Below are 16572 nucleotides of genomic sequence, written 5' to 3'. Positions count from 1 at the left end.
GGTATTTAAATAGTTATGGAACAACCTCAATCGTGGGCCTTTCAGTCATGGATCAACCTGAATCTTGGGTCTTTTAATAGTCTAGGAACAGCCCGAATATTTTTATATTCAAGGCACAAATTCAATCGTGGGTCTTTCCTTGTCAAGGAACAACCTCAATCGTGGGTCTTTTAATAGTCAATGAGCAGACTTAAAGTGGGTCTTTCCATAGTCAGGCTGGCTATTTGGGACTTAATAGTGGGTCATCTGCATTACAAATGGGATTCAATTATTCCTTGAAAATAATCGTAAGGAGACTAATTATGCTTGTTAACCAATGTAGTGGAGATTGCATACTAGCTTACGTTGTGTTTTGGCATAATTTGTCAGAAGTTATCCAACTATATTTTTATTGATAGATGGATTCCAAATGAATATTTTAAAAACACTTATTGTCAATTTATTCATAAAGAAATCTGTACAATATAATACATAAATTGAAATATAAACAATATGCTTATTCAATCGATTTCTTTAACCAGTTTGACCCAAGCCCAGACTTAGTAGCTTGTACAGATTATATGCCCATATTTCAATCGATCTCGCGTGCTGTATATGATAAAAATGTTCTTCCTTTTCTCGGCTAATTTTCTAAAAATGTACACATTTCTATGACATCCCGCTAAAACGTCAAACTTGTTGATGCTGACAGATTCATCCTTAGTATTTACAACTTTATTGTCATATCTCTCATCATAAGAAGAGCTAATTATTACATCTCTTGGATGTCCTCTTTTCTACTCAAGTTTAAACAAATAACACAAAGTTCAAAACTTGCGTAATTTTAAATTTTGCAATATTATTTATTATTCTACATTATTTAAGTTGTTGTTATTGTTTTTCTTGTCCAATTTAAATGAATATATTAGTCAATGCGCAAAAAAAAGGGGGTGTGTTCTCTATGAGTAAAAACATTTTATGTTAAAACAAATACCAATTTGTAAACAAGTTTTGTTTTTAATTTTCAAAACAGCTTTATTTCAAAATTATGCTAAATATGTGGGCCTGTCTGTCGTCGTTGTCATTTGATCATTGTTATTGATTTTGTCTCAATGGTTCTTGGACTATGGATTCTTTAGCAAATATTTAACTGGTTTTTGATAAAAAACAAAGTTCAATAAATGTTTTTTTTTTCAGAATTGTGGAAGATTTTTAAGGGGTTTTTGTGTTAGCAAGTTTTTCAATACACTTGTTTTAATGTTTGTTTTTGTGGTTTTATATGGCGTCTAGTATTTTAGAATAATTAAATAAATAGAATAGAACAATTATTTATTTAATTAATGATTAAGCATAATTTTAAAACAAATTAATTCAAGTTAAATAATGGGAAACTACAGTTTGGAATTGTGGTTGCCTTTGGAATTAACTTAAAACCCCCAACGATTAAAGCAAGAATTTTATTTAATATAGACTTAGGATTGCAGCTAAAATGTGACTTAATTAGATCTAAATTTGAAGCAAGAATTTTACTTAATTAAGACCTACAATTAAAGCTAATACTTGAATTAATTGGATTTTCATTTGAACCAAGAATTTTACTTAATTTAAACCTAAGATTTAAGCCAAACATTAACTTAAAAAAGATCCACGATTGAAGCTAATATTTTACTTAATACGATCTACATTTGAAGCAATAATTTTACTTATTATAGAAGCTAAATTTTGAATTAAAAAAGTTCCCCGATTGTAGATAATATTAAACTTAATTTGAAGCTAAAATTTGACTTAATAAAGACCTACGATTGAATCCAAATTCTACTTAATAAAGACCTAGGATTGAAGCTAAAATTTGACTTAATAAAGACCTACGATTGAATCCAAATTCTACTTAATAAAGACCTAGGATTGAAGCTAAAATTTGACTTAATAAAGACCTACGATTGAATCCAAATTCTACTTAATAAAGACCTAGGATTGAAGCTAAAATTTGACTTAACCAAAATTTTACTTAATAAAGACCTACGATTGAAGCTAAAATTTGACTTAACCAAAATTTTACTTAATAAAGACCTACGATTGAAGCTATTTATTGTAAATGGAATTCGGAAAATGATCCGCTGTTCCTAATGTCAATTCGAAATCGACCAAAATTTCAATAGAATTTAGATGGAATTTATATGATTTTACACATCATAAATATATTGCAGAATCAAAAATTTGCGACGTCTAAAGAAGCGATTGATGAGTGTAAACACACGTTTTGAAGCTATATATTTTCCAGTACTTCAGACTCATGCAAAACTGTGTTAATTCTACATGTTAAGTTTTATTTGTACTTTTTTTTTTAAACGTAAGTAGTAACGCTCGTGTGCCTCTATCATTAACACTCTGTCTAACAATGCACCAACCCAAAAATAAAATAGTTTTGCTGCCCTCCTTACTTCTTAGAAGCCCCTGAGATCGATCATCAAATCAAATTTGCATAATAAATACTTTTTTGTCTACATGTGTCAACCGGCATTTTGATTTAACTCTCCTCTCCGACATTCAATTAAATAAAATATAATTTTTTGTTAAAAGTTCTCAGCATGTGGTGGTAAATCAATGAGAAGAATAATAAAAAACTAAAATAAAAAACAAAACAGTCGACGTCAGTCAATAAAACTTGTACGTGTAAACAAAGTAGTTGTTGCTATTATAATGATCGTGCCATAATCGTATGTAAAAAATCTCAGACACTTTAGGCGAATGCAAAAAAAAATATATATAAAACCAACGTACATACGTAGAGTATTAACGTATGTATGGACTTACGTCCATAAAGACGTAAGACAGAATGTGTGTGTGTTGTTGTTGTTAGTTTCATGTTCAGCCGATCATGTATTACGATGTGATTATTTTTCTAAATTATAATTTTATTTGTTTTGGTCCAAAAACAAACACTATTTTGCGTTCAATTTTATTGTGTACAATATGAAAATTTAATATTCCGAGAGCAATACAAAGAAAACGAGACAAAACTGATTTTAAAATGAGCGTGAGATCACACAAAATTTTTAAAATGATCATTTGCGTGCTCATTAAGTTAAAGCGGAAGAAGGGCGTTTTGTAGAGCGGAAGAGGCGCCAAACACTTAGAATCATGATTATTTTTACAATAAATTACAAACAAATATGTAAATATATGTGTTTATTTAGGCTACAACGCCATTCTTTGAGGGTGGCAGGCTGCCACTTTGGTGAACATGTGTATATTCTACTACACATTCTTGTTGTTTTTACATTCGAGGTTTGTTAATGTCTATGCCACGGATCGTGTAAATTGAGGGTCTTATGTTGTTTGATTTATGACCTAGTTTTTGTAGCATCATAAGATATTGTTGTTTTCCTTTTCATGGTTCCCAGAGCAGATGGTTTATTGTTTAGTCTCAGAGAATAATAAAGACCCACGATTAAGCTAAATTTTTGACTTAATAAAGACCCACGATTAAGCTAAATTTTTGACTTAATAAAGACCCACGATTAAGCTAAATTTTTGACTTAATAAAGACCCACGATTAAGCTAAATTTTTGACTTAATAAAGACCCACGATTAAGCTAAATTCTTGACTTAATAAAGACCCAAGATTAAGCTAAAATTTTGACTTAATAAAGACCCACGATTAAGCTAAATTTTTGACTTAATAAAGACCTACGATTGAAGCTAAGATTTTACTTAATAAAGACAAAATGTCAATCGCGTCAAAACTACACCCACGCTTTTCAGAAATACACGAAATTTAGTTTTTAAATCAGCTAAAGAACGAATATTAACAGCTAACTTTCTATTCAAATCTATTAGCTGTTGTTTTCAAACAATACTGAGTTTTACGTCTTAGAGAAAATTAAAAATCCTCTCCTAATTTTCTCTTAAAATTCAAATAATTTGCAGTGACGCTAAGTGAAGAATCAGTGAACGATATCATTTATAAATAATTTATTGCATTAAAAGTTGTACTTTTTCTATAACATCGCATAAACTTATTTGTTTATTTCTTTCATTGATACAAAATAATAGAAAAAACGTCATCTCTAACGACACAATTTTTGATCCAGGAAACTAAAAAAAACATGTGGGTTTATTATTTCAAGGCCTTCGAAGAAAAGTTCTAATAAAAATAATAATAATAAAAACAAAAAGAAAATATGGTTTAAATAACAATTAATGAGTCAATTAGATTAATTAAATTAATACAAGTAAATGACATTTAATCAATAGCTAAAGACATAAAAATCTCGAAATCTTTTATTAAATAGAAAAACTTAACACCAAATTTCTAGCAGAACAAAAGATATTAATATAATATTAATTACAATAATTTAAATTGTTTTAAAACTAATTAAATTAAAATTTATTTCTATTGATATTTTAAGCTTAAGATCATATGATCTTGATTTTTTTGTTTGATTTTTTTTTTAAATCCCACAAATAAGTTAAAATCTTTAAAACTTGTTTGTGGCTTTCAAACAGTTCAACTGGTACACAAAATTTTGACCAATTTTGTTTATTTACATAAATATTAAAATATACTAGTAATATTGTTTTTGTTTGTTATTATTGTTTTTGTATTTCAACAATATTCAATCACCTTTATCATTTTGCTACGAGATATTGCATCAGCCATTAAAAGTATCTACGATTAATTCAAATAAATACTAGATGAGTAACCAATAATAAAAAAAAAATAACACTCTCGACGGTACTTGTTGGTGTCAACACACCACAGTAGCGTCAATCGAATCTGCTTCAACAAAAACAAAAATTTCTAATTTTTTAAGTGTGACATTCTGACGTTGTCTTCTCTCATTTAGCCATCTGCGCCATGATCATGAAGATTTTTTATTTCAATTCTTAAAAAAATAAAATAAAAACACATGTTGTTGTTCGGTTTGTTATTGTTTTGAATTTGAATTCTGAATTAATCAAAATGAGTGGGCTTATAGTAGATACTTATGTTTTATTTACATTTTCTTAGTTTCTGGATCTCATTCACACACCCCACTTTATCCCATTGACTTGAGTTCTTTGCTTAAGAGGATTATTTATTGGTATTTGTTACAAGTTCGAATACATAGTATGGAATAGGGTTTTCTAAAATGATGTGTTCTTAACAAGATTAACAACCGTCATTGTTATGATGACTTAATAAGACCTACGATTAAAACTGAAATTGGATTTAATAAAGTCTTTCGATTGAAGCAAAATTTTGACATTTTAATGTATATAGACCACGATTGAAGCTATAATTCGATCTAATTAAGACCTACAATTGAAGCTATAATTCGACAACATAAAGACCTATGATTGAAGCTAAATTTTGTCTCAATAAAGACCTACGATTGAAATTATAATTCGACATAATAAAGACCTACAATTGAAACTCTAATTTGTCTAAATAAAGACCTACGATTGAAGCAATAAATCGACCTAATAAACCCCTACGATTGAAGCTATAATTCGACCTAATAAAGAAGTACGATTGAACCTATAATTCGACATAATGAAGACCTATGATTGAAGCTATAATTCGACCTAATAAAGACCTATGATTGAAGCTATAATTCGACCTAATAAAGACCTACGATTGAAGCTATAATTCGACATAATAATGACCTTCGATTGAAGCTATAATACGACCTACTAAAGACCTATGATTGAAGCTATAATTCGACATAATAATGACCTACGATTGAAGCTATAATTCGACCTAATAAAGAAGTACGATTGAAGCTATAATTCGACATAATGAAGACCTATGATTGAAGCTATAATTCGACCTAATAAACCTTATGATTGAAGCTATAATTCGACATAATAATGACCTACGATTGAAGCTATAATTCGACCTAATAAAGAAGTACGATTGAACCTATAATTCGACATAATGAAGACCTATGATTGAAGCTATAATTCGACCTAATAAAGACCTATGATTGAAGCTATAATTCGACCTAATAAAGACCTACGATTGAAGCTATAATTCGACATAATAATGACCTTCGATTGAAGCTATAATACGACCTAATAAAGACCTATGATTGAAGCTATAATTCGACATAATAATGACCTACGATTGAAGCCATAATTCGACCTAATAAAGACCTATGATTGAAGCTATAATTCGACATAATAATGACCTACGATTGAAGCTAAATTCGACATAATTAAGACCTACAATTAAAGCTATATTTCGACCTAATAAATGCCTACGATTGAAGCTATAATTGGACATAATAATGACCTATGATTGAAGCTATAAATCGACCTAATAAAGAAGTACGATTGAAGCTATAATTCGACATAATAATGACCTACGATTGAAGCTATAAATCGACTTAATAAAGACCTACGATTGAAGCCATAATTCGACCTAATAAAGACCTACGATTGAAGCTACAATTCGACCTAATAAAGACCTATGATTGAAGCTATAATTCGACATAATAATAACCTACGATTGAAGCTATAATTCGACCTAATAAAAAAGTACGACTGAAGCTATAATTTGACATAATAAAGACCTACGATTGAAGCTATAATTCGACCTAATAAATGCCTACGATTGAAGCTATAATTGGACCTAATTAAGACTTACGATTGAAGCTATAATTCGACATAATAAAGACCTACAATTGAAGCTAAAATTTTACTTAATATTTTTTTTATTTAACAGCTCTTTTTTGAAACACTTTTGCCAACAAACAGCATGTCATCAGCAACTCGATATAATTACATAAGTATTTCCTAATGGATTTTAAGAATGTAAAAATGATATTATTGTTTTCATTATAGAGATAAAATTTAATTAAATTTTCAATAAATGGTTTTAATAAAGACTGCAGAATTATGTAACAAAAAAAATTTTCAAATTGAAATTGATGTGAAACATATTCGATAAATATATTTGAAGAGCAGAAGCGTGGCATCAAATGCACTGCGCATCTAAAAAGTTATATTACGAATGAAACTAATGCAAAATAAAAAAATAGACTATCGGAGACCTAAAGGCTCAAAGATTTTTGTTATAATAAGAACAAGCGCGGATCCAGGGAGGTAAAAAAGGAAATTTTCCCCCTCACTAAAAAATCGAATTTATTCTTATAGATTTTTAAAATCACTCTCAACTCTTCATAGATACTATATTAAAACATATGAAAATAAAATCCGGGAGTTTTGACCCAACTGACCCAAAAAATGTTGCACAGTGTTATTTTAATTCAAGTGGTTTTTATTAAACTAATTAGCTTTAAAAACAATTGTATATTCAATTTCAAATAAACATAATTATTATTTTTATAAATTTATATTTTTTATAAATAAAAATTTAAATGTTCCTTAAAAGAATAGAACCATTTACACCTTTCAATCAATTTTATTTTCAAATAAATAAATAATTTGTTTTGTATCTTTTTTATTTATAAAAAGAAATTATCTAATGCCTTAAAAAAATGTAAATTGGTTTAATAAACTGTTGGTAATACGATTGAGAATTACGCCTTAGAAAAATATCGTCAATATTTTATTTTTTTGTGTTCGCAAATTGCACATGGAAGAATGTGTTAGAAAATTAAACAATTGTTTACAAAATAGAATTCAAACGCCATCATTTCAAATGCAATAGAAATAAATGTTAATTTATTTAAAAGCCATAATTTTATGTACGACAAATACATTAAAAATTTGAATTAAAAATGTAAACAACAACAAATGGGAAAATTGTGGTTGGAATTTAAAAACCCTACATCGGCAATGTTTCAAAGTTGGCTAACGGTTTAGCTAACCTTTCCTATACAATCGTTCACCTTTAGCGCTAAAATACCGTAACCGAAATTTCTGACTTTAAAAAGACATACGATTAAAGCAAAAATTAGACTCAATAAAAACCTAAGATAAACTTTTACTTAATAAAGACCTTTGATTGAAGCTAAAATTCTTCTTATTAAAGACCTACGATTGAAGCTAAAATTTTACTTCAAAAGACCTACGATTGAAGCTCAAATTTTACTTAATAAAGACCTACGATTAAAACTAAAATTTTACTAAATAAATACCTATGATTGAAACTAAAATTTTACTTAAAAAAGATTTACGATTGAAGCTAAAATTATACTTATAAAGACTCACGATTGAAGCAAAACATTTACATAATACAGGCCTTTGATTGAAGCTAAAATTTTACTTAATAAAGATCTTTGATTGAAGCTAACATTTTACTTAATAAAAACCTGCGATTGAATCTAAAATTTTACTTAATAAAGACCTTTGAAGCTAACATTTTACTTAATAAGGACTTCGATTGAACTTAAAATTTTCCTTAATAAAGACTTAGGATTGAAGCTAAAATTTTACTTAATAAATACCTTTGATTGGAGCTAAAATTTTACCTAATAAAGGCCTATGATTGAAGCTAAAATTTTACTTAATAAAGACCTATGATTGAAGCTAAAATTTTCTTAATATAGACCTACGATTGAAGCTAACATTTTACTGAATAAAGACTTAGGATTGCAGCTAAAATTTTACTTAATAAAGACCTTTAATTGAAGCTAAAAATTTACCTAATACAGACCTTTGATTGAAGCTAAAATTTGACTTAATAACGACCTGCTATTGAACTTAAAATTTTACTTAATAAAGACTTAGGATTGAAGCTAAAATTTTACTTAATAAATACCTTTGATTGGAGCTAAAATTTTACCTAATAAAGGCCTATGATTGAAGCTAAAATTTTACTTAATAAAGACCTACGATTGAAGCTAAAATTTTATTTAATAAAGACTTAAGATTGAAGCTAACATTTTAGTTAATAAAGACCTTTAATTGAAGCAAAAAATTTACCTAATACAGACCTTTGATTAAAGCTAAAATTTGACTTAATAACGACCTGCGATTGAAGTTAAAATTTTACTTGATAACGACCTTTGATTGAAGCTAAAATTTTACTTAATAAAAGACATACGATTGAAGCTAAAATTTGAATTCCTAAAGTCCTACGATTGAAGCTAAAATTTGAATTCCTAAACACCTACGATTGAATCTATAATTTTACTTAATAAAGACTTATGATTGTAGCTAAAATTTTACTTAATAAAAACCTCCAACTGAAGGTAAAATTTTACTTGATAAAGACCTACGATTGAACCTAAAATGACTTATTAAAGACCTACAATTGAAGCTAAAATTTTACTAATAAATCAGTTAAATTCTTTTTCAAAATACATATCCACTAAATTTATTTCAATAACACGTTTTACTAAAAAAAACTGCACTAATTTGTAAATTCTTAAATTAAGTCTTGAAAACTTGTCTAAAAAGCTAGTTTCTTAAAATTGTCAAATCATGCAAAAAAATCATAAAATAATTCAAAGACTTTAAAATACTATTGAATTTGTTGTTGTTTAAATAAAGAATTTTTCAAATTTCTCTAATCTTTGAAAAGTATAATGTAGGGTATTCAAAATACCAAAACAAAAAGGGGTGGCCTTGTCCAGCAACAAATAAATCAATGGGTGCAATGAAACCATGCCGCGCCGGTAAATAAAACGAATACTATGTATTTAAATAAAACCAAAAACAATAACAAAATAAAAAATACATATTTATAAAAGATAAACAATAATTTAAAATTGGAAATCAGAGAGAGAGAAAGAGAAAAATTAATTAGAATCTTATAAAATTATAAAACTGTTAAGAAAAACATGTTTTTCAAAACTACTACTAAATCTCAAAATCCAACATAAAATTTAAGAGCCAACAACAACAAATTCTTTAAAAATTCTTCAAAGAATTCAAACAGTGCGCAGTAAATTTATTTTTTTATAGTATTTTTTAAATTTTGTTTTGCTTTTGTTTTTTATTTATCAGAGAAATTATAAACAAAAAATATACAAAACAAACAACTCTTTATTTTTATTTTTAAAAGCAAAACAAAAACACGCCATCTGTAGGGGTGTGTATGAGTGTACGATTAAACAACAAACACTGGGGTTAGTAAACAAAACAAAAAGAAAAAAACAACAACATAAACACATATTCAATGTATCTCAGAGATTGTTTTCAAGGAAACCAAAGAGCAAGGGAGAAAGAGCATTATTAATAAAGTAGCTGTAAACATTTCGCCGGCTAGAGAGCCATTCATTTTTATATTCTGGCACGTCCGCATTTCGTATAAATAGCGGCTGTCTGGTTAGATTAGAACAACATTTCTGTCTTGACTTTCTTAATAGTCACACTACCTAAACTGGTGCAAATACTAGAAATTAAATAAGTTAATTTTGAACAAAAATATTTCAAAAACAAAAGAAATTTAAAATTTTTTTTTGTTTCAAAGTGTAAAATAAATTCAAAGTGTAGAAAAGCTTTAAACGCGTTTTTTAAAAACCAAAACAAATAGCAACACCAAGTGTTTGAAAACATCCAAAAAAATAATAATTTTGAAATTCATTTAAAAGTGCAAAACAACAAAAAATCTTTAAACATGTCTGCTTCACCAACTGCCCGTCAAGCCATGAATGTACCACAAAAAACCAAGAAAATCACCATTACGGATCCCATCCAAATGCCGGAAGTTTATTCTTCTACACCCGGTGGCACTTTGTACTCAACAACACCCGGTGGTAAGTTGAACATAATTTTCCTTAAAAATTAGAAATTGTTGGGAAAGGTCGGGGTTTCTTTTTAAAATATATATTGAAATTATTGAGCGAAATGGAAAATGTTTAATTTTGAAATCAATTTATTTAGAAATGAGAAATTTAAAAACATTTATTTCTCTTAAATCTAACTATTGCAACAATTGAAAGTTCCCATTTATTGTACAAAATTTTAACTTTTTTTAAGAGTTTGTACGAATTTTTAAAGAGAAACATTTGAAACTAAAACAATTTAGAAATTTTCTTAACAAATATTTAAAATTTTCAATTAAAATCTTAATTTCTTTGTTAAACTCATTCAAAATCAAATTAACACTTGAAATTTGAAAAAAAAAATTGGGAAAATTTTCACTTTTTGAAGAAATTTTGAAGAAAGACTATCAAAACTAAAAGATATTAAAACTTTCTTAAGAAATATTTAAAAAATGTCATTAAAAATCTTAATTTCTTTATAAATATCATTTAAAATCGAAATAAAATTTTCCAATTTTCCAATTCTGTTAAAAAATTTTAACATTTTTTAGATTCAGTTCGAAGATTTGAAAAAAAAACTATCAAAACTAAATGAAATTAAAACGTTCTTAAGAATTATTAAAAAAATTACATTTAAAATCTTAATTTATTAACAAAACTCATTTAAAATCAGAGTAAAATTTGAAATTATTTAATAATTTTACATAAATATGACTTGTTTTAGATTTATTTTGAATTTTTTGCTCATCTTTTAAAAAAAACTAATAATTCTTATTAAATCAAATTTCAAAATTCATAAAATTGTTGTAAAATTAAAACACATGTTCGAATCTTTTTCAAATAACAAAGAAATTTTGAAATTTAAAAGATTTTCTTTAGTAAAAATTTGATATTCATTTAAAAATTCTTTATAATTCCCATTTTCTATTTTATAACAAAATTATTTCAAAATAAATTAAACAAAAACCTTTAAATGTTGTTGATTAACTTTTTAAATAGCCACAAATATTTAATCTATTTCATTAACAATACAAATGAATCACTTATAAAACCTTTAAAGTTCATTGGCTGATGCAATTTGCCCAAAAAAAAAACTTGATTGTAATTTCCAAATTTAAGACATTGACTCAACAACAATATCAAATCAATATAACACAATCTTGATTTTGTCTATTCTCTAATTTAAATAAAACATAAAAATTATGAATCACTTAAAAAAGAAATAACTTCTGGTTTGAAACAAATGATAAGATAATTTTCTATTAATTGCTGCCCTACTTTATCATTATGAAATGAGTAATTTTGTTTGGTTATCAATTTCTTTAACAAATTTTTCAAATTTCTAATCAATTATTATTACAAATCATAAAAAATAAAAACAAAAACCTAAAAAGCCTTCAAACCACTTTAAACAAGGTCAAAGATATGATAGGCCAAATGGCGTATTAGACTTTAAAAAATATTTTTATCTCAAATTAACAATTTTAACTAATAAACCAATTATCTTACTTTATAATTTCAGGCACTAAATTGATTTATGAACGTGCTTTTTTGAAAAACTTGCGCCAATCTCCCTTGAGTCAATCGCCACCCAGCAATATTCCCAGCTGTTTGATGAGAGGTACACCACGCACTCCCTTCCGCAAGTGTGTGCCACTCCCCTCGGACTTAAGCAAGAAAGTGCAATCCTTGAAGATAGAGGAGCAAGAACAATTCCAATTGGAATTGTAAATTTGTTACAAACAAACAAAGAAAAATTTCATCAATATTAAAAAACATAATTCCTGCCACTTAAAATCTTCTCCTCAAAAACCCTCATCATTAAATAATTTATAAGCCTAGAAGCTTTAAGAAGAAGTGACAAAGAAATTGGAAACCTTTTAAGTCTATCTTTACAGTACTTCGCTAAAAATTCCAATACTGCCTCAATGTTTTTTTTTTTAGCTGTAATTAAAAATCTATTAAACGATTTCTAAATTTTCATAATATGCTGTTAAAAAAATCAACATCCAAATATTGAATCATTGCTTCCTTTTTTTATAAATAGTTTAAGCTACATTTACATCATTAATTTTGCATTTAGTTTTAAGTTTTTTATTTGAATTATTATTTTATTTTAAAAAAATTATTATATATTTTTTTTTAAATTTCATTTAATTTTTTTGTTTCTCCTCAGTCATATTGACTGTTTGGTTTATAATTGCAAACAATTTGTCCAAAAACCTTTTGTGTTTTAGTTAAAAAAATTCTTAAGATTTGTTAAAAAAACTTTTTTAAAATTTTTTTCAAAATCATTTTTATTTTAAAAACAAACATCATTGTGTCATAACTTGTAGTTTTAAGACATTTTTATAAAAAAATTATTTAAAAAAACCCAAAAAAAATAAAAAATATTTAAAAAAATTATATAAAAATAAAAAAACATAAAATATTTATTAAAAAACACGATTTGTTTTATTAACTTTAAATAGTACCAAACAGAACAGAACCAAATAGAACTTTGAGTATAATCACTTAAAGATTAACTGACCTTGGTTTAAAACTGAAATCATGAACATTATTTACTCTTGAATTAAAAACTAGTTTTGAAATAACAGATCTAAAATATTTCAAAAAGTTCAAAAATGGACAAATAGTTATAATTTGATAAACTTTAGATTAAGAAATTTTTCAAATTAAATGAAAACAAAAGTTCTGCAGTTGGCGTCAATAAAAGTCATAATTTTTTAATATTTTTTACTTTTATTTTAAAACATTTGAACACTACATATACATAAATTCATTCAAAGTATTGACCATTGTTAGCTATGACCTTTTCCCCACCTTTATGACAACATATACAGTGGTGGCCACCAATTTAAGACAAATACTTGAATTTTTTTCATCAACTGAATTTTAAGTGCGATAGAGCCAAAATAAAAGGACCTCTAAGGGTATGAAATTTGTTATTAATGTTTCTAGTTTCTGAAAAATGTTTGGAAAAATCGGTAAAACACATATGGACAAAGATATGTGGAAATACGGTGACCCACCTCAGCGAACATCCGCTGTTAATAACATGATATGACCGAAACTAATGGAACTAAAAATACAAAATTTGGTCCGAATATTTTATAATAATAAAATTATAATGATATAAATGTGAGAAAATATGTTTATTTAAAAAATATTTTTTTTGGTCAAGTTGTAGAAAAATTGTATGTGTTCATGGTGAATATGTATGAATTGACACAGTCGAATAAAACACACTTGTCTGTTAAAACAGTCCTCATGCATACATATTTGTGGAAATATTTGAAAAAATAATTGACAATAACGTGGAATTTAGCAAACAATTTTTGTCTTAAATTCCTGGCCACCACTGTAGATTCCAAGAACGAATCAAGCCAATATCGGATATTGAAGCGTATCCCAAGGCGAGCGTTCTGCATCGACGGGTCGGACGGGTCACGGTATGGACTATAAAATGGCGAGGCAAAACTACCCAACCACTTCATTGTAAATACTTTTTAACGGGTATTGCAACATGTGGCCGAGCATTGTCATGATGGAATATTACGGTTTCATATCTGGACTCATATTCTGGGTATTTTTCGGCCAATACTCGCTTCAAATGAAGCAGGTTTCCTGTGATGGTCTCGTCCGATTTCGGCAACTCAGAGAACTACAGGGAATTACCTTAGCGCCATGGATATTTGGCTTTGGTATCGATCTCATCCGCTTCGGGTTATCGTAATTAATTCATTTTTCATCGCAAGTAATGATTCGGTGCAAAAATTATTTTCTTTGAAGGTATCTCGGCTTCAATTCGTATGGTACCCAATTTCCCTGCTTTTGGACAAATCCTGCTGCTGCATAGGTTTTGAAATTGTTGCTTGAGTAGCTCCTAATAGATTAATGCTGCTCTCCAGGTGGAAATTACTGCCATAAAATGTGCATCAAACTGGCTTAGGTATTATCAAATATCTCGTAATATCACATTTACTGATAGCAAGACTACCGTTAATTAAATAGCGGATGTCTTTACGACATCTAGGTTAACCGAAGAATGCCGGGTGTTCCTAAATGAGATGGACATTCTAGGTCCCTGGACTTAGTATAAATCAGGTTAATTATATGACAGACGAAATGGACGACAAGGCAAGTTGTCGAGGATGAAGGTTAGACACATCCATTCCTTCATCAGAGAATCTGGTTGGTTCAATATGGAAACATTTTACTTCTTGGTTATCACAACGGGATCTTTTTAATGGACCCAAGTAAACCGCTTGAACAGTGGATTACTGTAGATGCTATCAAAACGAAGAAGAGTAGGAGATATGTGCGACACAGACTATTTTGCCATTTCCCGGCTCTAGCGTATTCTTGGAAAGCCCATCCTCTCATGTTTAGAAGAGTTGTCGAGGATGAATGTGAGAGACATCCATTCCCTCATCAGAGAATCTGGTTGATTCAATATGGAAACAACGAATGTTGTATGAGGGACATGCTGTTTACTTCTTTGTTATCACAACGGGATCAGTTTTTTTGAATGAATCCAAGTGAGATGCTTAAACCTAACATAACCTAAAAACTTTTAATAACTTAAAAACTTTATTGGCTGATGGAATTGGACATACAAATTTCTTTTTTCCCCCAAAATTATTATGAATCAAATGATAAGATAATTTTCTGTTAATTCTCCAACTTATCTAGAATACTTATGTTGTGATTAGGGTTTTTAATTTCCCGACCTTTTTTGATTCCCGGGAATCGAGAAATTTTTTTCTACATTCCCGGGTACCCGGCTATTCACGAAATATATAATGATACTGTAAATTAGGAATATTATAGCCAAATTTCATATAAAAACTTAGTGTTATAATTATTAAATATCAGAGCTTCGAATTAATTAATAAAATTTGAGCTTAATTCACCAAAATCTTAATCCGTAATTAAAGAATGTCAGCCTTTCATTCCATAAATCCATTCCTAATATTTAATTTTTTAGATTCATTCCAAAGCCTTTGTTTAAACTGAATTAATTTTAATTAAATATTTGTTAAATCAAATCATTTACAAAAATAATTGAATAAATTATCTTAAGCCTTTTTGTACTACACTTGAATTGAAGATAAATTTAATCATTTAATAAATTTTTGAAGCTATTTTGTTATGGATTTGAAGAAGAAATTAGAATGATTCAATAAGAAATAAATTCTATAAATAATGAAATTTTCATACGAAAAACTCCAAATAAATTATAATAATAAACTGTATAAGCAAAACATTTTTAACTGTTTTTTGGTGAAAAAAGTAGAATTCTAACTTGTTTTCTATGTATTTTCGTGAGTTTTTAATTCCCGGGATTCCCGACTAAAAATACCGGGAATCCGGTACTGAAAAATTTGCAAAATTCCCGGGAAATTTGTACCGAGAATTCCCGGGAAGGAGCTTTTTTATTAAATTATTTAGGAAATCAATAATTTTCATTTCTAACTGGCTGATCTGATTGAGATTAAATTTCATATATCCGTAGTAGAGGACTTTTCGAGTTTAAGCTTTAGCGATGGACCACCCCACAGATCACTCAAAATCTCAAAGTAGAGCTCCTTAGAAATGCTACATTTTTAAAACGCTTCTAAATTTATTGTGGATTCAAATTTAAAAAAATAAATTTAAAAATCAAATTATTTAGAAATGAGAAAATTAAAAACAATTCTCTTAAAACAACTATAGTAATATGTTAACTTTGTAAAGGATGTTAACTTTTTTAGGATTCAGTACGAATTTTTAAAGAAAAAAGTTTAGAACTAAAAGAAATATTTGAAAGTTTCCATTAAAATTTTAATTTCTTTATAAATGTTATTTAAATCTGAGGAACATCTAAAATTCCTCAATTCTTTTGAATATTTTAAATTGTTCTAGAATTTTTAAGAAATATTAAAAA

General features: G+C 27.6%; 1 protein-coding gene across 1 annotated transcript; it reads left to right on the top strand.

The window, feature by feature from the left end:
- The first annotated feature begins 10223 nt into the window (after nucleotides 1-10223).
- Nucleotides 10224-12629, top strand: Thor (thor). Its single transcript, XM_065501170.1, has 2 exons — nucleotides 10224-10634; nucleotides 12166-12629. The coding sequence occupies exons 1-2, from the start codon at nucleotides 10496-10498 to the stop codon at nucleotides 12372-12374; spliced, it is 348 nt and encodes a 115-aa protein (XP_065357242.1). The 5' UTR covers nucleotides 10224-10495; the 3' UTR covers nucleotides 12375-12629.
- The last annotated feature ends 3943 nt before the right edge of the window (nucleotides 12630-16572 follow it).

Source organism: Calliphora vicina, chromosome 2 (genome assembly GCF_958450345.1).
Source record: "Calliphora vicina chromosome 2, idCalVici1.1, whole genome shotgun sequence".
Taxonomy (NCBI): domain Eukaryota; kingdom Metazoa; phylum Arthropoda; class Insecta; order Diptera; family Calliphoridae; genus Calliphora; species Calliphora vicina.
This window is presented reverse-complemented; position numbering and strand designations above follow the sequence as displayed.